The following is a 25,078-nucleotide window of genomic DNA, read 5'->3' as shown; positions in this document are numbered from 1 at the left end:
ACACCTTCTAATATTATATTGCCACACCTTGAATGGGTGAGGCAGTGGCTGAGTGACAGGCAACAGAGGGTTGTAGTCAATGGAGTATATTCAAAGCTTGGGCTTGTCACCAGTGGGGTACCTCAGGGATCTGTACTTGGACCCATTCTCTTTAATATTTTTATTAGTGATATTGCAGAAGGTCTTGATGGTAAGGTATGTATTTTTGCTGCTGATACTAAGATATGTAACAGGGTTGATGTTCCAGGAGTTATAAGCCAAATGGCTAATGATTTAGGTAAACTAGAAAAATGGTCAGAGTTGTGGCAACTGACATTTAATGTGGATAAGTGCAAGATAATGAATCTTGGACGTAAAAACCCAAGGGCACAGTACAGAATATTTGATAGAGTCCTAACCTCAACATCTGAGGAAAGGGATTTAGGGGTGATTATTTCTGATGACTTAAAGGTTGGCAGACAATGTAATAGAGCAGCAGGAAATGCTAGCAGAATGCTTGGTTGTATAGGGAGAGGTATTAGCAATAGAAAGAGGGAAGTGCTCATGCCATTGTACAGAGCACTGGTGAGACCTCACTTGGAGTATTGTACGCAGTACTGGAGACCGTATCTCCAGAAGGATATTGATACCTTAGAGAGAGTTCAGAGAAGGGCTACTAAACTGGTTCATGGATTGCAGGATAAAACTTGCCAGGAAAGGTTAAAGGATCTTAACATGTATAGCTTGAAGGAAAGACGAGACAGGGGGGATATGATAGAAACATTTAAATACATAAAGGGAATCAACACAGTAAAGGAGGAGACTATATTCAAAAGAAGAAAAACTACCACAACAAGAGGACATAGTCTTAAATTAGAGGGACAAAGGTTTAAAAATAATATCAGGAAGTATTACTTTACTGAGAGGGTAGTGGATGCATGGAATAGCCTTCCAGCTAAAGTGGTAGAGGTTAACACAGTAAAGGAGTTTAAGCATGCGTGGGATAGGCATAAGGCTATCCTAACATAAGATAAGGCCAGAGACTAATGAAAGTATTTAGAAAATTGGGCAGACTGGATGGGCCGAATGGTTCTTATCTGCCGTCACATTCTATGTTAATATAAACACACCCATCATATAATATAAAATAACCACACCCATAATATAATATCACCACATCCGATCATATAATCACCATACCCCTAATATAATCTCACCACACCTTCTAATATAATATCACCATACCTTCTCATATAATATCACCATATCACCACATCCGATAATATAATATCACCACACCTTCTAATATAATATCACCATATCACCACATCCGATAATATAACATCACTAGTAATAAAAGACACTGCCAGAGTAAATCTCTACAGGGGCAGCGGAGAAACTGCGCTGAGGAGTGCCTGTAACTGCACTTTCTTAATACGTAAATCACCCAGAACCAATTCAGAAAACGCCTAAGGCGTACTAAGACACCTCAGGAGGGGAAGGCAGTGGGTTTAAACACAACCTTTATTGAAACATGCGGGTATTGAATGGCTTACAACATAACAACTAAAATATATACAATATATACAATAATACCCAAGAGAGAGAAAACCTTGACCAATATACACAGGGTAGCCTCAAGCTCCCAAACATGAAAGGGTCCAGAAAAATCAATGGTACTAGGGAAGGACGTGTAGGTAGCTGCTAATTGAGCTATATATGCCACAAGGCAGGACTAGATCCTAAAAAAGGTCCTTCTTGGTATATGAGGATAACCAATAAAAAACACAATAAAGTGGATAAGCCCCAAAGAAGTGTTAAAGGAAAAATCCTGGTAGCAGCACCAAGGTTACGGGTGCTTAGTAGGGAAAACAAAAAATGGAGGGGGAAGCAACGAGGTGAAAAGAGTTTCCCCTCTCCATTATCTTCCCACAATCTAGAACCCAAAGTCCTAGCCAAACAGGCTCACCCTAGATACCTCGGCACCGTGGGAAACCCACTAGTGCCTACCTGAACCAACTGACCCATGGGTAACTAAAAGTGCATATAAAATATACCAAAAAGGTTCCACCCATAATGAGTGAACTACACACATATAGTGAGGTACAAAAAAAAACCTGTGTATATTGGTCAAGGCTTTCTCTCTCTTGGGTATTATTGTATATGTAAATTTTAGTTATGTAATAAGCCATTTGATACCTGCATGTTTCAATAAAGGTTGTTTTTAAACCCACTGCCTTCCCCTCCTGAGGTGTTTTAGTACACCTTAGGGACACCTTTTGGTTATTATTATGATTATTATTATATTTATATAGCGCTATCAAATTCCTCAGCATTTTACAATGGTTGGACGAACAGACATGTAGTTGTAACCAGACAAGTTGGACACACAGGAACAGAGGGGTTGAGGGCCCTGCTCAATGAGCATACATGCTAGATGGAGTGGGGTAAAATGACACAAAAAGGTAAGGATAGTATTAGACTAGTGACAGTTGCAGAAGAGGAATCAGTCAGGAGCTATTAAAAATTTAATTGATACGCTTTTATGAAGAAGTGGGTTTTTAATGATTTTTTGAAGGAGTGGAGACTGGGTGAGCATCTAACGGAGGAGGGAAGCGAGTTCCACAGGAACAGTGCAGCCCTCGAGAAATCTTGAAGGCGAGCATCAGAGGTGGAAGTACGGACAGAAGATAGACAAGTACGGACAGAAGATGGTTCTTAGTAATATAATGTCACCACGTCAGCTAATATAATATCACCATATCACCACATCCGCCAATATATTTTCACCATACTCTGTACAAAAATGTCTTGGTAAATAACAAACTACATCGAGGGTGGACACAGAGGACACATAACATAAAAGGTTGACATGTAGCAAGGTGAAAGAGACAGCATGGTGTGTAAATAATACAAATACCAAGGTAATAGATTAGATTATAATATAATATGGGTGGAAGGATTAAATGCAAAAAAACAAAAACGTAATATTTAGGTTATTAGTCTCATCACATTAAACAAACAGTATGAGTGCAGAGCTTAACATATGGACACTTACCCCTCAGACAAATTGAATGTTCATGTCATATGTATGAAAAGGAAAGCGAAAAGACACAATAGTGTAATATTGTATATAAAATGTGAATTTTAAATCTGCTTCTGTAATTAAATCTCACATTTTTAGAGCTTTTTTTGGGTTAGGCTCTAAACCTGTAGCTCTCCGTAGCAAAGAAACCTTTCTCTATATCTTCAAAGTTTTTCCTCACATGTTCATATAGGAGAAGAGGAAGCAAAACAGAAGGTCTGGGTGCAATTTATCAGGCAGCAGTATAGCAAAATAATTGCTTATTGAACATTAGGTGTATGCACATCTTTTCTGGAGCCTGTAGATAACTGGCACCAAGTTAAAACAGTTTTGTGTAAGTTTGTGGGAGGAGGTGTGTATAAACTATATTTATTTATCTAACACAATTTAAAAATAAATGAAACAATAAAAAATATATAAAACAATAAAAAATAATTTTACAGCCGATGTCATATACTTCTCTCTTCCCAAGACGCGTTTCGCCTTTGTTGGCTTCTTCAAATGGTGACACAAGCTATTTCTAGTATCTTTTAAAGTGGCAGAAAATATACATATATTGTCAAAATTTGTCCTGAAGATGAATTTAATTATATCTTCATAGAGATCTCTGAATGGACCCTTTTCTTTGCAGATGTTGGACTGTACAGAGACCTCCCCACCCCTCCCACCCGAACCATCGGGTTAACTAAACTCCTTAGTTGGAGAATGTAATCTGAAATAAAAACCAACACTGTGATACGCTACATTTCTCAAAAACATGAATATTTTAAAATATCTCTGGCACATTTTATATTTAGATTTTGTGCATAGATTTTCTTAATGGTATTTTGTATACATTTCCTGCATATTCGAAAGAATACACCATAGTTCCAGGAAAAAATAAATGTATAATGGGGAACACTGAGGAATTTATTTAAGAATAATGTAAGAAGAAAACAACATTATTTATGTTCAAAACCATTTAGAAAAAGTAGAGCTATAAGCACAACCACGGGCCACAGAAGGCAGTGCTATGGTCTGTAGAAAGAAGATTCTAGCTTGTATGTATGAGTACGCATGTCTTAATGTGTTAAAGTCCTCTAGACTGTAAGCTCGTTTGAGCAGGGCCCTCATCCACCCATTGTTCCTGTGTCACTACGTAATTGTCTTATTTCTTGTAAAATTCCTCCCCCCCCCCCCCACCCCCCTTTCATAACATGTAAAGGGCTGCAGAATTATTTGGCTCTATATAAATAACAATAAGAATAATTTGTGTGTGAATGTACGTGTCTTTATATATAGGTACGTTTGAGTGGGTGTTTACGTGTGTAAGTGTGAGTGTATGAATCTATGTGCTTTTATATATGTGTAGATGTGAATGTGGGTGTGAATATGTGTGTGTGCTTATATATGTGTAGGTGTGAGTTTCTGTGTTTATATGTGTGTGTTAATGTATGTGTGTTATATGTGTACGTGTGAGTGTGTTTATATGTGCGTGAATGTACGTGTGCTGATATATGTGTACATGTGAGTGTCTGTGTGTGTTAATGTATGTGTGTTATATATGTGTAGGTGTGAGTTTCTGTGTTTATATGTGTGTGTTAATGTATGTGTGTTATATGTGTACGTGTGAGTGTGTTTATATGTGCGTGAATGTATGTGTGCTTATATATGTGTAGGTGTGAGTGGCTGTGTGTATATGTGTGTGTAAATTTATGTGTGCTTATATATGTGTACATGTGAGTGTCTGTGTGTGTGAATGTATGTGTGCTTATATATATTTACATGTGAGTGTCTGTGTGTATATGTATGTGTGCTTATATATGTTTACGTGTGTATATGTGTGTGAATGTATGTGTGCTTATATATGTGTACATGTGAGCGTGTGTGAATGTATGTGTGCTTATATATGTGTAGGTGTGAGTGGCTGTGGATATGTGAATGTATGTGTGCTTATATATGTGTAGGTGTGAGTGGCTGTGGATATGTGAATGTATGTGTATGTGTGAGCATATACACAAAGGTCCAGCCTGTTTGTATCTCTTTCCCAGAATATTTGATGTTGCTGGATAGATTTCTTTAATCCAAAGTGTGGATATAGCAGTTTACAGATAAATGTCCTTCTCTGGAAGGCCTGAAAATGCCACCTCCTCTCCCCAATAACTGCTGCTCAGCTGGAGTTAGTTTGGAAAGCGAGATGACTCAATGGCGATTTACATTTTCATTGCGTTTGGTGCTGCCCCTTTTATCTTCACTGTTTTTATCCTTTTCAATTAGAGTCCTGATAAACGTCAGGCACGGGGGGCAGCCAGAGCTTTTCATGCCTGTGTGAGGCTAGGGATGTTCACACTATGAAGATTGCACAACAATTTGAATAATTGCCCACACGTGGCCTAAGAAATAGAAAAGACATGAATACTGAAGCCTAGCGCAGTGGGCGGTCTGTTTATCCCTGAGATGCAAATAGGAGAACCATCTTCACAATGTACAGGATCACCTTCAGTCCTCACGTTTTATAGCGCCCAGAATAAATTTCATGCTGCATACAGAGAATGCACAAGATATCTGCCTGAAGTGATTTAAACTTGATAAAATTGTGCAGCGTTACTGATTTGCCTAAACTACAGATTTTGACATTGGGGTATTTGCACCGCAGTTTCCACATCACACCAAAATGGCTGATTGAACTGCATCGTATCTCGGGGCCAAGTCAACCAAGTCTGAAAGGGAAAGTCAAAGTCTACGTAGGGGATAGATAGACGGACAGACAGATTGAGTGATTAGTGCTGTTATAACTGTGTACTATCATTCCATTCTGCATGAATACATTTTAGCTTGAAATCTGGAATTAGAAGTTCATTGTTTTCAGTCTTGTGTAGTTTGATAGACAGACAGACTGGCAACCATACAGACTAACTGACTGACAGACAGATTATCATTGCAGCTGCCTATACAGCTCTGTGAATTTAAGAAAACTCTGGGGAAGAGATACAAACGGGCCATATAATTGGCATTTAACGATTTGTTAGACAGATATTTCAAGAATTATGCCAAACTCATGCGAACATATTGCATAAGACACATGAAAAGGCTTTTATTTTTTCATCCAACATATGGGTTGTGACCAGTTGCAATAAATTATTCTTAGCATTGCTAGAATTGAGCTAAACAGCAGATATTTCATACCAATATGGCTTCTGCTGAGCCCAGTACTGCGAGCAGCTCTGCTTCTCACATATTACCAGCATCTATAGGCTGCGCTGTAGGCAGGGCTAGCAGTACCGGTACCGCCGTCTTTCCCTGAACGCATAGCAATTGTCATGCATGTTGGACAGTTCATGAAAAGCTTTGCCCTGCAGTATATGGAATTCATGTGGTGCTGTATTCAATAAATGTGAAAATGTACTTTTCTCCTGCAGTTTGTGAATGTGATAAATAGTCAGCACGTGATAGACGCAATATGTGTCCAGGGAACATGGCAGGTATAGCAGCTCCCAGGAGCCGGAGGGGTGTTGGTTTGAAAAATATGGTGGCTGTCTGTGTAAACAGGAATAACACAGGATAATAAAACGTACTTTAATGGGAAGAATCAGCAGATAATTCTCCTATGGCGGTGGGAAGGATTTATAAAACGAAAACAGATGAGATTCCATAATAACAAGGCTCATCTTCCTGTCTGCCCGCACCTCCCACGCCTCACCCTTCTGCCAGTCCCTACATTGGCTTCCTGTAAGATATAGGGCTCAATTTAAAATTCTGGTTCTTGCTTTCAAATCTCTACATAATGCTGCTCCCACCTATCTATCCTCCCTAATACACAAGTATGTCCCGTCTAGGCCCTTACGCTCTGCTGAAGACTTACGTCTATCTTCTGTCCGTACTCCCACCTCTGATGCTCGCCTTCAAGACTTCTCCAGGGCTGCACCGTTCCTGTGGAACTCGCTTCCCTCCTCTGTTAGATGCTCACCCAGTCTCCACTCCTTCAAAAAGTTATTAAAAACCCACTTATTCATAAAAGCGTATCAATTAAACTGTTAATAGCTCACGACTGATTCCTCTTCTGCAACTGTCACTAGTCTAATACTATCCTTACCCTTTGTGTCACTTTACCCCACTCACTCTAGCATATAAGCTCATTGAGCAGGGCCCTCAACCCCTCTGTTCCTGTGCATCCAACTTGTCTGGTTACAACTACATGTCTGTTCGTCCACCCATTGTAAAGCGCTGCGGAATTCGATGGCGCTATATAAATAATAACATAATAATAATATGTTACCATGTGACATCACCATGGAAACCATTAGAATGTCCTAATAGAAGTTCCCCTATCCTGATAAATTAACCCCTTTAATAGGTACTTTTATTATTTATTATTATCCACCAATTAATACTTATTATTATGTATTATTATACACCATTTAATACTTACTATTATTATTTATTATACCCCATTTAACACTTACTATTATTATGTATTATTATACACCATTTAATACGTACTATTATTATACGCCATTTAATACTTACTATTATTATTTATTATTATAACCCATTTAACACTTACTATTATGATTTATTATTATACACCCTTTAATATGTACTATTATTATTTATTATTATACCCCATTTAACACTTACTAGTATTATTTATTATTATACACCATTTAATACTTACTATTATTATTTATTATTATACCCCATTTAGCACAAACTATTATTATTTATTATTATACACCATTTAATACTTACTATTATTATGTTTTTTACGCCATTTAATACGTACTATTATTATTTATTATTTATTATTATACACCATTTAATACGTACTATTATTATGTCATTTAATACTTACTAGTATTATTTATTATTATACTCCATTTAATACTTACTATTGTTTTGTATTATTATACGCCATTTAACACTTACATTTAATACAATTATTATACGCCATTTAATACTTCCTATTATTATTTATTATTATACACATTTAACACTTACTATTGTTTTGTATTATTATACGCCATTTAACACTTACTATTATTATTTATTATTATAACCCATTTAACACTTACTATTATTATTTATTATTATACACCATTTAATATGTACTATTATTATGTTTTTTACGCCATTTAATACTTCCTATTATTATTTATTATTTATTATTATACACCATTTAATACGTACTATTATTATACGCCATTTAATACTTACTAGTATTATTTATTATTATACTCCATTTAATACTTACAATTATTATACGCCATTTAATACTTCCTATTATTATTTATTATTATACTCCATTTAGCACTTACTATTGTTTTGTATTATTATACGCCATTTAACACTTAGTTATTATGTATTATTATATGCCATTTAATACTTACTACTATTATGTATTATTATATGCCATTTAATACTTGCTATTATTATTTATTATTATACACCATTTAATATTCTGAGTATATGCCATTTATTACTACTATTAATAGTTAAATAATTGTTTTGCAATGTAATATTATTATTGTTTAGTACATGCTGTGTTTTTTCCTATTATTAATGTTTGCCATTTAATATTCATATTAATGTTTGCCATTTAATATTATTATTATTATTATTATTATTAATGTTTGCCATGTAATAATATTATTGTTGTTGTTTCGTTTATTTACGAAATGGGAACGTGTGGAATAATTGAAGAGGAACGTTTCAGACGATAGTAGATCAGATCAGAGAAACGCTTCCTGATTGTCTAGTTTGACCATTTTGGTCTAATACGTGTGGAATTTGTTTGTCGGTTTTCCTCAATGTCTGGTTTTGTTAATAAGCCCTGTTGTGCGTTCACGCCTGCGTTATGGTTTCCAGGTAACGCGTGCTGTAATGACCACACGTAAGGGCATTATTTTAACACTGTATCGATATGTTAATGTGATGCTAATTACACGTAATTTGAGTCTTTATTAATTGATCATTTTCCTTTTGATTAGATGACGGCCACAGCCCAGCAGCCCACCAAGGCCCAGCCAGTGCATCTCCCAGCATCCTCAGCAGCAGCCAGTGCTGTCCCCGGTGCTCCCCTAGACCCTCAGGCACAGCTCGAATCTGACAAGCGTGCTGTCTACAGGTACTTCAAAACACTCACAAAAATGCTAATGGCGCTCTGCGCAGTGAATACAGCCCTGGGCAAGCATGTCAGCAGGACGCAGTCTGTGTGTTCACCGTGTCTGTCAGCAGACCTGCTCTCTTTCTCTTTTATAGAAACATGGCTTTAAAATGAGATGAAAGTCGAGAGAATCCCGTAGGTGGGTGTCCGTGGCTGTCCTTTCAGAGGACGCTGTGGGGGACGTTCTTCAAATTCTTGACAATGTGAAGAATTATCGTCCCCTCTTTCATCTGTTTATTCCAAAAAGTTATTCTAATGGTTAAAAAACTGAGAAACACATCACTAAAATTTATGTATATGCCGAGATGGCATGTGATCCACATCCCTGGGACACATTAACCAGAGTAATCACCCACATAAATGACACAAAACTAAACATAACGCACCTCAGAAACCCTCCCTGTGCCAACTGCCCCACCTCATCCATTAACTCTGCCACTGCCGCGGGTTAGAGAGATAACGTGTCAGCTGATCTACTATACTGGCAGAGCCCTAGCGATCAATTCATTTAGACTGTAACCCCCACAACATCTGCCTCCTTTCTCTGCCACCTCCTGTGGAACCGGATAAAATAAAGTTTACTAGTCCACTGTATTAGAGATGATAAATAATCATTTTCTATTTATTTGCTGTGGTTTCTGGCACAGTTGAGGTAAGCATTTTTTATATTTTGCCATAACGTACACTCCACCAACCATTTCGCAGAATGACCTGGATCAAAGAAAAGACCATCTTTCTCTTTAAATGGGAGCCTATGATGGACGTAGGTCAATGGCAGTCATTACTCATTGGGTCTTTCTGGATACTTAACTGTATGTTAACCCCCATCCCATACATACAGGGTGGGTGGGGGACAATGTCCAACCCTCCCCCTTTGTATAAATTCCATGCAATAACAACATCTGGGTTTAAAGAGAAGCTTAACTAACAGTTTGATCATTCATTCATGAATAGTCCATTACCTAGTAAACATTTTCAGGTGTTTTTTTATTTTTTTTTATGCATTTGACATTTAATATGTTGGGTTTACCCACTGAACAGTGAATTGTAACAAACTGAAAACCAAATGGCAAAAGTAGCAAATTGGTTTTCAAATCACTACAATTAGCTGTTTAATGAACAAACAACAATTTGTATATGAGATGTATTTTCCAAACAGTAGTATAAGAGATGGTATTTTAAACCATTCATCTTTGTCTGCTTACAATACAGGGAGTGCAGAATTATTAGGCAAATTAGTATTTTGACCACATCATCCTCTTTATGCATGTTGTCTTACTCCAAGCTGTATAGGCTCGAAAGCCTACTACCAATTAAGCATATTAGGTGATGTGCATCTCTGTAATGAGAAGGGGTGTGGTCTAATGACATCAACACCCTATATCAGGTGTGCATAATTATTAGGCAACTTCCTTTCCTTTGGCAAAATGGGTCAAAAGAAGGACTTGACAGGCTCAGAAAAGTCAAAAATAGTGAGATATCTTGCAGAGGGATGCAGCACTCTTAAAATTGCAAAGCTTCTGAAGCGTGATCATCGAACAATCAAGCGTTTCATTCAAAATAGTCAACAGGGTCGCAAGAAGCGTGTGGAGAAACCAAGGCGCAAAATAACTGCCCATGAACTGAGAAAAGTCAAGCGTGCAGCTGCCAAGATGCCACTTGCCACCAGTTTGGCCATATTTCAGAGATGCAACATCACTGGAGTGCCCAAAAGCACAAGGTGTGCAATACTCAGAGACATGGCCAAGGTAAGAAAGGCTGAAAGACGACCACCACTGAACAAGACACACAAGCTGAAACGTCAAGACTGGGCCAAGAAATATCTCAAGACTGATTTTTCTAAGGTTTTATGGACTGATGAAATGAGAGTGAGTCTTGATGGGCCAGATGGATGGGCCCGTGGCTGGATTGGTAAAGGGCAGAGAGCTCCAGTCCGACTCAGACGCCAGCAAGGTGGAGGTGGAGTACTGGTTTGGGCTGGTATCATCAAAGATGAGCTTGTGGGGCCTTTTCGGGTTGAGGATGGAGTCAAGCTCAACTCCCAGTCCTACTGCCAGTTTCTGGAAGACACCTTCTTCAAGCAGTGGTACAGGAAGAAGTCTGCATCCTTCAAGAAAAACATGATTTTCATGATCATCACACGCGTCCAAGTGCTCCACAGCGTGGCTGGCAAGAAAGGGTATAAAAGAAGAAAATCTAATGACATGGCCTCCTTGTTCACCTGATCTGAACCCCATTGAGAACCTGTGGTCCATCATCAAATGTGAGATTTACAAGGAGGGAAAACAGTACACCTCTCTGAACAGTGTTTGGGAGGCTGTGGTTGCTTCTGCACGCAATGTTGATGGTGAACAGATCAAAGCACTGACAGAATACATGGATGGCAGGCTTTTGAGTGTCCTTGCAAAGAAAGGTGGCTATATTGGTCACTGATTTGTTTTTGTTTTGTTTTTGAATGTCAGAAATGTATATTTGTGAATGTTGAGATGTTATATTGGTTTCACTGGTAAAAATAAATAATTGAAATGGGTATATATTTGTTTTTTGTTAAGTTGCCTAATAATTATGCACAGTAATAGTCACCTGCACACACATATATCCCCCTAAAATAGCTAAAACTTAAAACAAACTAAAAACTACTTCCAAAAATATTCAGCTTTGATATTAATGAGTTTGTTGGGTTCATTGAGAACATGGTTGTTGTTCAATAATAAAATTAATCCTCAAAAATACAACTTGCCTAATAATTCTGCACTCCCTGTATGTTATCTGCGCAGTAAAGTTACATGAGATTTATCTTGAGCTCACACCTGGCACAGGTTGTGTGGGGTAGTAACTCCATCTAGATGTTGAGTTACGAGCTGTGTGAGGAGATCACTTCATGTAGACATCGAGATACAGGCTGTGTGAGGAGATCACTTCATGTAGACACCGAGATACGGGCTGTGTGAGGAGATCACTTCATGTAGACACCGAGATACGGGCTGTGTGAGGAGATCACTTCATGTAGACACCGAGATACGGGCTGTGTGAGGAGATCACTTCATGTAGACATCAAGATACAAGCTGTGTGAGGAGATCACTTCATGTAGACACCGAGATATGGGCTGTGTGAGGATATCACTTCATGTAGATGTTGAGATACAGACTGTGTGAGGAGATCACTTCATGTAGCCATCGAGATACTAGCTGTGTGAGGAGATCACTTAATGTAGACACCGAGATACAAGCTGTGTGAGGAGATCACTTCATGTAGACACCGAGATACAAGCTGTGTGAGGAGATCACTTCATGTAGACACCGAGATACGGGCTGTGTGAGGAGATCACTTCATGTAGATGGCATGACACAGGCTGCACGAGACAATCACTCCATGTAGATTGTGAGTTACGGGCTGTGTGAGGCAACTGAGTTACAAGTTGTGTGAGGTGATCTCTACATGTAGACGGTGAGATACGAGCTGTGTGAGGAGATCACACTATGTACAGGGCTGTGCAATGAGATGACTCCATGTAGACAACGAGATACTGGATGTATGAGGCGATCATTCCATGTAGATGGTGAGCTACAGGCAGTGCGAGGCTATCACTACATGTAGATGGGGAGTTACAGGCAGTGCAAGGTGATCACCCCATGTAGACAGGGAGTTACGGGCAGTGGTAGATGATCACTCCTTGTAGATGGCAAGTTATGGGCAGTGCAAGGTTGTGGCGAAACCTACCTCGCCACGTGTCCTTGGAGGGGGCTGCTTGCCCGCCTCTTGCCTTTAGACTATGGCCTCTGTTCTTTTTCCCTGGTTTGTGCCTTTCTGTGGACTGTTCAAGCCATGCTACCCCAGATAGCTATGCCATGGAGCCCAGCCGTATACTGAAAGACTGTATGAAAGACTTTGGCTCCATGGCAATTGAACTGTATGTATGTGATCTGAGCACAATCCGGTAATAATGTGCGCTCAGATCTAAGCTATCTGAGGATAGGTAGAATGTCTGTATTTTTATGTAATAAATGTAACCTTGTGTATTTTATTGTATTTTATGTCTTTTATTGTCCTTTGTCTGCCATGTGGCTAATGGAGTTTTGCCTCTGTCCTTGGAGGTAATTGGATTACTTCTCAATTATCTCCAGGATAGAAGACTCTGAAACTGGATTGGGCCGGAAAGCCATGCTGGCAGTGGGTTTTATTAATACTTTTGCTAACTTTTGAACCCCTGGTCTGATTCGTGCCATTTTTTAATATGTTGTTCCCCTGAATGGATTGATTGTGAATGTGTAATAATAATTTATGTGAATGTGATGTATAGTTTTAAAGTTATAGTATATTTGTAAAAACTGTATTTCTCTGCCTGTGATAATTAAATTTCACATTGTGTAAGGTAATTGTATCACAGGCAGAGGGAAGGACTTTACTGTGGGTTGTAACTGTTATTTTATTGGTTATTTTATCCCTCCCTGTGGGCGGTCCTGTATGTGCAAGACCGTAATAAAAACCAGGCTGGGTGTGCCAGCACAGTGAGTTCCTGTTTTAACCCTCAAAGTAAAGCGTCGTCTCATTCTTGGGGGGAATTTGACTGTATGCCGATTGCCAGGAGTGTAAGCTGTTCGTAGGGCTTTTCCTGTTCGGCTGCTTCCAGGGTTCGTGTGTTTCCTGTTCGGGAGTTGGGGGATTCTTGCAGTTTGGAGTTCGGGAGGTTGGTGATTGAAGTAGCTGATAGTCTATCTGAAAGGGGATTATCGCCTAAACGGTTTTTATCCTCTTGTGAGTGAAACGATCCGTTACAAAGGTGATCATTCCATGTAGATTGGGAATTATAGGCAGTTTAAGGTGATCACTGCATGTAGACGATAAGTTACAGGCAGTGCGAGGCAATTAATACATGTTGATGGGGAGTTATGGGAAGTGTGAGGTGATCACTCCATGTAAATGGCGAGTTTTGGGCAGTACGAGGTGATCACTCCATGTAAACCGTGAGTTATGGGCAGTAAGAGGTGATCACTCCATGTAAACGGCGAGTTATTGGCAGTGTGAGTTGATCACTCCATGTAAACGGCGAGTTATGGGCAGTATGAGGTGAGCACTCCATGTAAACGGCAAGTTATGGGCAGTACGAGGTGGTCACTCCCTGTAAACGGTGAGTTATGGGAAGTACGAGGTGAGCACTCCATGTAAACGGCAAGTTATGGGCAGTACGAGGTGGTCACTCCATGTAAACGGCGAGTTATGGGCAGTACGAGGTGATCACTCCATGTAAACGGCGAGTTATAGGCAGTGCTAAATAATCAATCCATGTAAAGGATGAGTTATGGGCAGTACGAGGTGATCACTACATGTAGATGGAGAGTTACAGGCAGTGCACGGTGATTAGCCCATGTAGACGTTGAGTAAGGGTAGTGGCGGCAATCACTACATTATGACTGTGTAGTAATTTAAAACAATGAGATGTGTTTATCTTGTACAATTTCTGATGCATGGTGAATGAACAATATACCATTATCAGCCAGTAGGGAGACTGCGATTAGCATGATTAGTACCAATCTCTCTCTTCAGAATTCTGTAAAATCAGAATATAATTTCTCCGATCAAGATTATCTACTGATATTTCACATCTAAGGTCTTAAAGGACCACTCTAGTGCCAGGAAAGCATACTCGTTTTCCTGGCACTAGAGTGCCCTGAGGGTGCCCCCACCCTCAGGGACCCCCTCCCGCCCGGCTCTGGAAAGGGGAAAAGGGTTAAAACTTACCTTTTTCCAGCGCTGGGCGGGGAGCTCTCCTCCTCCTCTCCGCCTCCGTTCCTCCCCGTCGGCTGAATGCGCACGCGCGGCAAGAGCTGCGCGCGCATTCAGCCGGTCGCATAGGAAAGCATTCATAATGCTTTCCTATGGACGCTTGCGTGCTCTCACTGTGATTTTCACAGTGAGAATCACGCAAGCGCCTCTAGCGGCTGTCAGTGAGACAGCCACTAGAGGAAAAAGGGGAAGGCTTAACTAATTGATAAACATAGCAGTTTCTCTGAAACTATGTTTATAAAAAAATTAGTTAACCCTAGCTGGACCTGGCACCCATACCACTTAATTAAGCTGAAGTGGTCTGGGTGCCTAGAGTGGTCCTTTAACCTCAATGACTCCCAACCTGTTAATGGTGTTCCCACCAACCAATGAAAGTAAGCCTCCAGACATACAATATTTGCACAGATATCCACTGGTTTACTAGGACAGCAGAAGGCATTAGAGGAATTAGAGCCATGCTGGCTTTATGAACTGATTGCTTCACATTATCTGGCTTTCTAAGACTTTTTTAATTAAAATTTCTTGCCTCTGGGTAGCATGACAGTTCAAAACCACATTGGGGATTTTTGCATTTCATGTCAATAAATTTGACAAGGCCCCATTCAATTCAAATTAACATACAGTCTCCAAGGCTTTCATGTGCCCATTATTATAGCACAGATAAAATGAATTCAACAAGGTTGTTATACATATCCTACAAGTGAATGTAAATAAAAACAGAAAAACACAATTTAAACCTAAAATATATCAAAATTAGTTTTAAAGTCTTTGTTGGTGGTTCATGGTAGGTTCTTGGTTTGTTGTGGTGGTAAGGGTTCTGATGGCAAGGGTCGTGGTAGGTTCCTTGTGATGGGAATGGTTCTGGTGGTGCAGGTCTCAATGTTGAAAGGGACACTATAGTATCCAGAAAAAACTGCAGCTTAATGTACAGTATACAACTTAATTGTAATTGTTCTAGTGTGTAAAGTATGTCCTTGCAACCTTTTCAATGTAAACTCTGTATTTTCTGAAAAAAAGCAGTGTTTACATTACTGCTTAGTAACAGCTCTAATGACAGTCACTCAGATGGCCACTAGAAGTGTTTCCTGGATCAGTGCTACGCAAAGTGCAGCAGTGATGTTCAGCATTTCCACGCTCTGCTTTGAAGAGCTGAATGTTCCTCATAGAGATGCACAATAGCCCCCCAGTGCTTTCCTACAGGAAAGCATTGAATTGGCTGAGATTGCCAAGTTTGATGATCTCAACCAAGGGTACACGGTCGGTACCAGCCACGAGGAGATCGGGATTTATATCCTGATATCTCACTCTGAAAAAGAGAATGTCAAAGTGAATTAATTTGTCGTGTCTACAGTTTGTCTCCTATACACCTGATAAAACAGTCCACAGAAAAAAAGACCTGTTCAGAGAGTTAAAGGGACACTCTCTAAGCACCATTACAGCTCATTGAGTTATTGCATCTTATTGTATATTACTGGTCGGGTATTATTGTATTAGTGCAGCTAATAAAGCCTGGAGTTGTGGCATTACTTACCTCCAACGAGCTCCAACGTGGTCTGGCCGAACTACGCACCCGTGCGGCAGGACGTCTATAAATAGATGTGGATGTGACATCACTCCCACTCCTAGAGTGACCACGTCATCATTGCAATTCTAATCTGTTTTGGATCGCAGTGATGATGTGGACCTATCAGAAATTAGGTAAACCTATTTAAGGCTTGTTGGAGCCCCCATTCATTGCCTTATCGTGGTTTCTGTTTAGATCCTCTTTTAGTGTTCCTAGTGATTCCCTTGTGATTTCCTGTTTTTGACCTCGGCCTCGTATTTGACTCATGATTTCCGGTATCAAGATCCCGGCTTCGTATTTGATTCCTGTTTTCTGGTATGAATGTCCCGGCTTCGTATTTGACTTGTGATTTCTGGTATCCTGACCCCGGCTTCGTATTTGACTCGTGATATCTGGTATCCTGACCCCGGCTTCGTATTTGACTTGTGATTTCTGGTATCCTGACCCAGCTTTGTCTTGACTCTGTGTATTTCTGTAATTCTGACCTTGATTTATCTTGACCCTGTTTCTTGTTGTATTATTAAATCCATTCTAAGGCTCGTTAATACGTCTTTCGGATCCACCTTTTCTAGGTTTCCTCTTTCCTGTGTGTTGGGGTACGACTCCAGTGACAGGAGTATAACTAGAGATTGTATTATTAAAGCTTGTAGTATTATTATAGCTTGGAATATTAGTATATATTATTTTATTATTACAGCTCAGAGTATTATTATAGTTTGGAGTATTATTACAGATTATTGTATTATTGTAGCTCAGAGAATTATTATAATTTGGAGTATTAATACAAATTACTGTATAATTATTGTTCAGGGTATTATTACTGCTCTGGATATCAGTTCAGATTATTATAATAGTATAGCTCAGAGTATTATTATAGTGTGGCGGAACCTACCACCTATTTTGTACATTTTGCCCCTTTTCCTGTATTTTTTTCCTTTTCTGTTCGGGAGTTGTTATATACGAACGCTTTCCATTCGACCACCCCTGTACCTCATTAGAACGTTCACACCAGCAACTTAAGTGCAAAACGGCAAGGGAAGTAAATAATGAATGTTTCCCCTGGGTGGCCGCCATTTCGTATAACCGACGGCATGTGGTCGACAAAAGAATGGTGGCCATCTTGTCTCCCGAACGTGGAGAGCGGCACTTGGTCGTTGAGTGCCTGGAATGCTTTTTGGCTAGGCACTCACACGAACCCTGGTAAAGAGTGGACAGTTCTACTTCCCGACCAGCTATGAGAACGATGTTCGGAAGATATGAACTGCCGAACAGGGGGAGCATTCGTACTCTGAAACCAAGAGAATCCCTTGCATGGTGTTCGCACAGGAACCCCCTAACAGACACCGGCCAGGACACATATTTCCCTGGAACTGTTTTGGGCTAACTCCTCGTGTCCGGCCGGTCAAAACTTTACCCCGGTGGCATTCCAGTTTTACTGAACCGTTCTGAGTGATCTTTGGATATGTTATACACTCAGATCGGAGCTATCCGGGGGTATTACTTTTGTGTGGTTACTAGTTATGGTGGGGCACTTTTGGGGTACGGTATGATTTTTATGGATTTTCTGTACCTGAGAGATAATTTAATTATAGTTTATTTCACACGCAATTATCTCTCAGGCACAGAGGATTTTAGGATTGAAACCCCTGTGTTATTGTATTAGAGACCCCATGTAAGGGTCTGTGTATAAAAGCCGTGTGTGGCCAGAAATAAATCAGTTGACTCCCAGAACTATGTTTCGTGTGGTAACTGGGGGAATGGATGTCTGCTTATTTTAACGGTTCCAGAGTGGCTGAGTGAAGGAATTAGCAGAGGTAACCAGCTGGGTTACCCGTGGTCCGCTACATCTGGTGGCAGCGGTGGGATGGTACTTCCCAGCCGAACTGAACCAGCTTTCGTGAGCCAAACAAACAGCCAAACCAATTCATGAATTATACCAATTTGAAGCGGAAAACACTCAAAGATCTGCTGGAAGCCTGGGGGCAAGTAGCCAGCAACCGATCAAAAGCAGCCTGTCGCAGCCCTCGTGGAGGATGACAGAGTGCATAACGGGGCTCCTATGCCAACAGACCCGGAGAACAAACTACAAAAGGAGATGCGGATTCGCCTGGCCTATTACGGAGGGAATCCATCGGAGGAAATTGTGACCCAAACTATTTCCGAGGTATAAGCATATCTGTTGGCAAAAGGGGAATGGGCGAGCCAGCTGCAATTAACCGAACGTCGAGCAGTGGATGTATCTACAGTCAAGGTTTCATACAATGCCTTTAAGAACTTCGCCGAAACAGAAGAAGATATCAACGAATTCCTGCAGGAGTTCAAATGTCTCTGCCTGTTACATATAGCTTGAAGTATTAGTACAGATTATGGTACTATTATTGCTCAGGGTATTAGTACATATCAGTGAATTAGAATATATTATTGCATGATAAAAGCAGGGGGTATTAGTACTTTTCAGTATTATCATTATACATTACAGGGTATTAGTATAGATTTTAGTTTTTTTACAGCTTGCGGTATACTATAGATTATTGCATTCAAACATCTCACAGTATTATTATAGCAGGGATTATTAGTACATAGTATTGTATTATTACACCTTGGAGTATTACTACAGATTACTGTATTAGTATTAATCAGGGTATTGTATTAATATTGCTCATATTATAAATACAAATTATTATATTACTACATTATAGGTTATTACTACAGATTATTGTATTAGTATTGATCAGGGATTATTATAGATTATTGTATTATTATTGCTCAGGTTATTAGTACAGATTATTGAACCATTATTGATAATGGTTACTAATATAGATTATTGTATTACTATTGATCATGGTTATTAGTACAGATTAGTGTATTATTATAGGTTTAGTTATTAGTACAGATTATTGTATTATTATTCACCAGGGTTATTGGTACAGATTATTGTATTATTAGGGGTTGGGTTATTAGTACAGATTATTGTATTATTATTGGTTTGGTAATTTGTACAGATTATTGTATTATTATAGGTTTGGTTATTCGTGCAGATTATTGTATTATTACAGGTGGGGTTATTAGTGCAGATTATTGTATTATTATAGGTTGGGTTATTCGTGCAGATTATTGTATTATTATTGGTTTGGTTATTAGTACAGATTATTGTATTATTATAGGTTGGGTTATTAGTACAGATTATTGTATTATTATTGGTTGGGTTATTAGTACAAATTATTGTATTATTACAGGTTTGGTTATTAGTACAGATTATTGTATTATTATTCACCAGGGTTATTGGTACAGATTATTGTATTATTAGGGGTTGGGTTATTAGTACAGATTATTGTATTATTATTGGTTTGGTAATTTGTACAGATTATTGTATTATTATAGGTTTGGTTATTCGTGCAGATTATTGTATTATTACAGGTGGGGTTATTAGTGCAGATTATTGTATTATTATAGGTTGGGTTATTCGTGCAGATTATTGCATTATTATTGGTTTGGTTATTAGTACAGATTATTGTATTATTATAGGTTGGGTTATTAGTACAGATTATTGTATTATTTTAGGTTTGTTATTAGTACAGATTATTGTATTATTAGGGGTTGGGTTATTAGTACATATTATTGTATTATAATTGGTTGGGTTATTAGTACAAATTATTGTATTATTATAAATTGGGTTATTAGTGCAGATTATTGTATTATTATAAATTGGGTTATTAGTGCAGATTATTGTATTATTATAGGTTGGGTTATTAGTACAGATTATTGTATTATTAATGGTTGTGTAATTAGTACAGATTCTTGTATTATTATTGGTTGGGTTATTAGTACAAATTATTGTATTATTATAAATTGGATTATTAGTGCAGATTATTGTATTATTATAGGTTGGGTTATTAGTACAGATTATTGTATTATTATAGGTTGGGTTATTAGTACAGATTATTGTATTATTAGGGGTTGGGTTATTAGTACAGATTATTGTATTATTGGTTGGGTTATTAGTACAGATTATTGTATTATTACAGGTTTGGTTATTAGTACAGATTATTGTATTATTACCGGTTTGGTTATTAGTACAGATTATTGTATTATTATAGGTTGGGTTATTAGTACAGATTATTGTATTATTATAGGTTGGGTTGTTCATGCAGACTATTTTATTATTATTGGTTTGTTTATTAGTACAGATTATTGTATTATTATTGGTTGGGTTATTAGTACAGATTGTTGTATTATCATTGGTTTGGTTTTTAGTTCAGATTATTGTATTATTATTGGTTGGGTTATTAGTACAGATTATTGTATTATTATTGGTTGGGTTATTAGTACAGATTATTGTATTATTATTGGTTGGGTTATTAGTACAGATTATTGTATTATTATTGGTTGGGTTATTAGTACAGATTATTGTATTATTATTGGTTGGGTTATTAGTACAGATTATTGTATTATTATTGGTTGGGTTATTAGTACAGATTATTGTATTATTACCGGTTTGGTTATTAGTACAGATTATTGTATTATTACCGGTTTGGTTATTAGTACAGATTATTGTATTATTATTGGTTGGGTTATTAGTACAGATTATTGTATTATTATTGGTTTGGTTTTTAGAACAGATTATTGTATTATTATTGGTTGGGTTATTAGTACAGATTATTGTATTATAGGTTGGGTTATTAGTGCAGATTATTGTATTATTGGTTGGGTTATTAGTACAAATTATTGTATTATTACAGGTTAGGTTATTAGTACAGATTATTGTATTATTATAGGTTGGGTTATTAGTACAGATTATTGTATTATTACAGGTTTGGTTATTAGTACAGATTATTGTATTATTATTGGTTGGGTTATTAGTACAAATTATTGTATTATTACAGGTTTGGTTATTAGTACAGATTATTGTATTATTACAGGTTTGGTTATTAGTACAGATTATTGTATTATTATTGGTTGGGTTATTAGTACAAATTATTGTATTATTACAGGTTTGGTTATTAGTACAGATTATTGTATTATTACAGGTTTGGTTATTAGTACAGATTGTTGTATTATTATTGGTTGGGTTATTACTACAGATTATTGTATTATTATTGGTTGGGTTATTAGTACAGATTATTGTATTATTATTGGTTGGGTTATTAGTACAAATTATTGTATTATTATAGGTTGGGTTATTAGTACAGATTATTGTATTATTATAGGTTGGGTTATTAGTACAGATTGTTGTATTATTATAGGTTGGGTTATTACTACAGATTATTGTATTATTATTGGTTGGGTTATTAGGACAGATTGTGTTATTACTACAAAGAAATATACCCAACAAACGTAGCACGCTTAAACTGAAGTGGATCCTTTAATTGATATTCTAAAAAATAATAACATACATTTATACATAGTGCAGACTATCTGATAAAACCACAAAAAAATATATAAGGGGTGTCTGGGAGAGAACTCACATGTACCAGAGCCCCAGCACCCCTGGCCCTGGGTTTGAAGTGATCCGGTGGAGAGGGATAACTTGCACAACAAGATATTTAGATGGATGTCCCCAGATGATGTATTCCGTTCGATGTATATAAATCCTCTTTATGTGTAGGAGACAAACAGAGAGGTAGGAACCCCCAATTTAATAATATCACAGTATTATACTACAGAAGTATAATGACTTCTCTAGTTTTAAAAATATTCAAGCCCCTAAAAAGAATCCCTCACAGCAGCACATATATGCAAAACAAGTCTTGTCTCCAGCAAACCTGATGCAACTAATCAAGGGCTTCAATGTTTTGATTAAAGGACCACTATAGGCACCCAGACCACTTCAGCTTAATGAAGTGGTCTGGGTGCCAGGTCCAGCTAGGGTTAACCCTTTTTTCTGTAAACATAGCAGTTTCAGAGAAACTGCTATGTTTATAAATGGGTTAATCCAGCCTCTAGTGGCTGTCTCATTGACAGCTGCTAGAGGGCTTCCGCGCTTCTCACTGTGATTTTCACAGTGAGAAGACGCCAGCGTCCATAGGTAATGCTTTCCTATGGACTGGCTGAATGCGCATTCAGCCGGTGACGGAAGAAGAGGGAGGAGAGGAGGAGGAGAGCTCCCTGCCCGGCGCTGGAGAAAGAGGTAAGTATCACCCCTTTCACCCCCTAGAGCCCGGCGGGAGGGGGACCCTGAGGGTGGGGGCACCCTCAGGGCACTATAGTGCCAGGAAAACGAGTATGTTTTCCTGGCACTATAGTGGTTCTTTAAGGTAACTTTTGCCCATGCAATCATTTCAGAAAAAAATATTGGGAAGATTCAAAATTGAGTGAATCAGTGTACTGTAAAATATATACATAATACATTTTATAGGTATTTTTTTTTTTTTTTTTTTTGTCTTATTGAAAAAGCAAAATTAAGAAAAAGCCCTTTATAATTTTGCTGTTTAAGTTGCTTAGTAGATAATTCTTTAATCTGCGTCCCTTGTGAAAACAAAGGATCCAAAATTATTCATTTCAGTTAATTCTGAATTTGTTCATTTATGTTTTATGAAGAATTCAGAAATTTGGATGAATTTCTATTTGGAACTAAATGAATTGCACAAAGGGTAGTAGATACCTGCAATAGCCTTCCAGTGGGAGCAGTAACAGTGATATAGAAAGGGTAGTAGATACATGGAATAGCCTTCCAGTGGAAGCAGTAACCGGGATATAGAAAGGGTAGTAGATACCTCGAACAGCCTTCAAGTGGGAGCAGTAACAGTGATATAGAAAAGGTTGTAAATACCTGAAATGGCCTTTCAGTGGGAGCAGTAACAGTGATACAGAAAGGGTAGTAGATACCTGGAATAGCCTTCCAGTGGTAGCAGTAAAGGCTAACAGTGATATAATTGGTATAATCAGTCGAAATAATCTGAGGTTTCATAATGGGCAAACTAGATGGAATGACAAGATTTTCATACCTGCTCTCTCTCCCCCTCACTCTTGTTGTCTCTCTCATCCCCCGTCCCCCCCTGATTCTCCTGCTTTCCCCCTCCCGGCTCTCACATCGTACTGTGCTGAATGCGCTCAATTATCCCATTAGTAGAATTCATTTCTCTCTATTATCCCGTGTCAAATCCTTTTCATTAGTGGCTGCAAACGACCCTTCGTGTCTGCAGTAAAATGTCATCCCATCCAGTCTTTTTATTGGATCTTGAGAACTCGTAGAGAAACAGGGGGGATATATTTACCTTCCAAATCCTGCCATCCGGCAACCCCTTCCATGCCGGCGTGCTTTCTCAGTATGATTTTTCGGAGTGAAACTTATTGTCTGTGGTGTTTGGAGCCAGTTATTTGAGGGCCCTCGTGATCCAATGTGGCAATTCCTCTAAATGATTTTTATTTTGGGTTTCCCATTATACAGCGCTACTGACTATGTTAACAATTAGTACATAAAAATTATTTGCATCTCCTCGTTAAGAAATATTGTTTTATTTGGAGCATATCGTTTTATATCATGGTTAAATATAATCATTGTACTATATCTATGCAGGGCAGCCTCAATAATCCCTGGGATTCATAATAAACATGGCTCCCTGAATAACTGGTTCATTTACTGAACTGTTGGCAACACTGAGCTTGTCAAACTGTCCGGCTGGGTTTAGGGAATAGCCCTTTCTGCCATTTGGTAGGCGCTGCGTATTCCATCTTTTCACACAATATCCGTACACTCTGCATACACTAAAAGGTACTGGCACACCCCTACTAGGACAAATCGCATAGTGACTGTGAATAATCAGTGATTCAGAAAATATACTGAATTTTACCAACGGGCGTCACTTCGTAAGAGGAACGCCATGCTTAAAGTGGATATGCTTTATAGTTTTGTTATTTAATTTGGTTTTATTAGGGCAATTAAATGGGCATGTTCCAATTTTGCTGATATCGGAGAACCATTCATGCTAATTGTCATATTTAGATTTGATTGGGATTTAGAACTATAAATGTATTGCAAAATTGCTGCGTTATAGAGAATATGTCTTGCTAAAATGTAGTTATCTGCAACAGTATTTCAATTTGTTTGTTTGTGCATTTGCTGGGTGCGTCTATGTGGATTGCAGGCTGCGTCTATAAAGCGCGCAGGGTGTGTCTGTGTTAGAACAGTGAACAGAAGCATTGTAGCACATAACCAGAGGATCTTAAACAGCCGTTTGCCATAGCATGCTGGGGAAAAGGAGTGTTTTGTTTTGTTTTTATCTGCCAAAAAATAAAATGCAATAGCCACGACCAGTTATGGTATGATTTGGTGTATCTGATAAGGGTAATGTATGATTAAATACAATACATTAAATTCAGTAAAATTTTAACTGAAAGTGAAATGCAAGGGGTAAATTGCTCCTTTATATATTAGTTAAAATATTTCCATAGGCAAAAAGTATCTGCAGGAAACTGCCCAAGGTTAGCACATTTCGGCAATTGGTGTGTAATCTTCACCATGAAATTGTTAGGTGGAATGAGCACTGGTTGGGGATGGGGGGGGGGGGGAGCAGTGATGAACCC

The 25,078-nt window shown here is 38.3% G+C and overlaps 1 protein-coding gene across 6 annotated transcripts in view; it reads left to right on the top strand.

Moving 5' to 3' along the window:
• Positions 1 to 25,078, top strand: part of PKNOX2 (PBX/knotted 1 homeobox 2) — a 327,238-nt gene that overhangs the window by 231,488 nt on the left and 70,672 nt on the right. For all 6 annotated transcript variants that reach the window (XM_063436753.1, XM_063436752.1, XM_063436748.1 and 3 more), the window contains one exon: positions 9,031 to 9,167. In XM_063436753.1, coding sequence (XP_063292823.1) covers positions 9,031 to 9,167 — 137 coding nt within the window. The remainder of the gene's footprint in view (positions 1 to 9,030; positions 9,168 to 25,078) is intronic.

This window comes from Pelobates fuscus, chromosome 11 (genome assembly GCF_036172605.1).
Source record: "Pelobates fuscus isolate aPelFus1 chromosome 11, aPelFus1.pri, whole genome shotgun sequence".
Lineage (NCBI taxonomy): Eukaryota > Metazoa > Chordata > Amphibia > Anura > Pelobatidae > Pelobates > Pelobates fuscus.
Note: the sequence above shows the minus strand (reverse complement) of the source record. Positions and strands in the feature narration are given on the sequence as shown.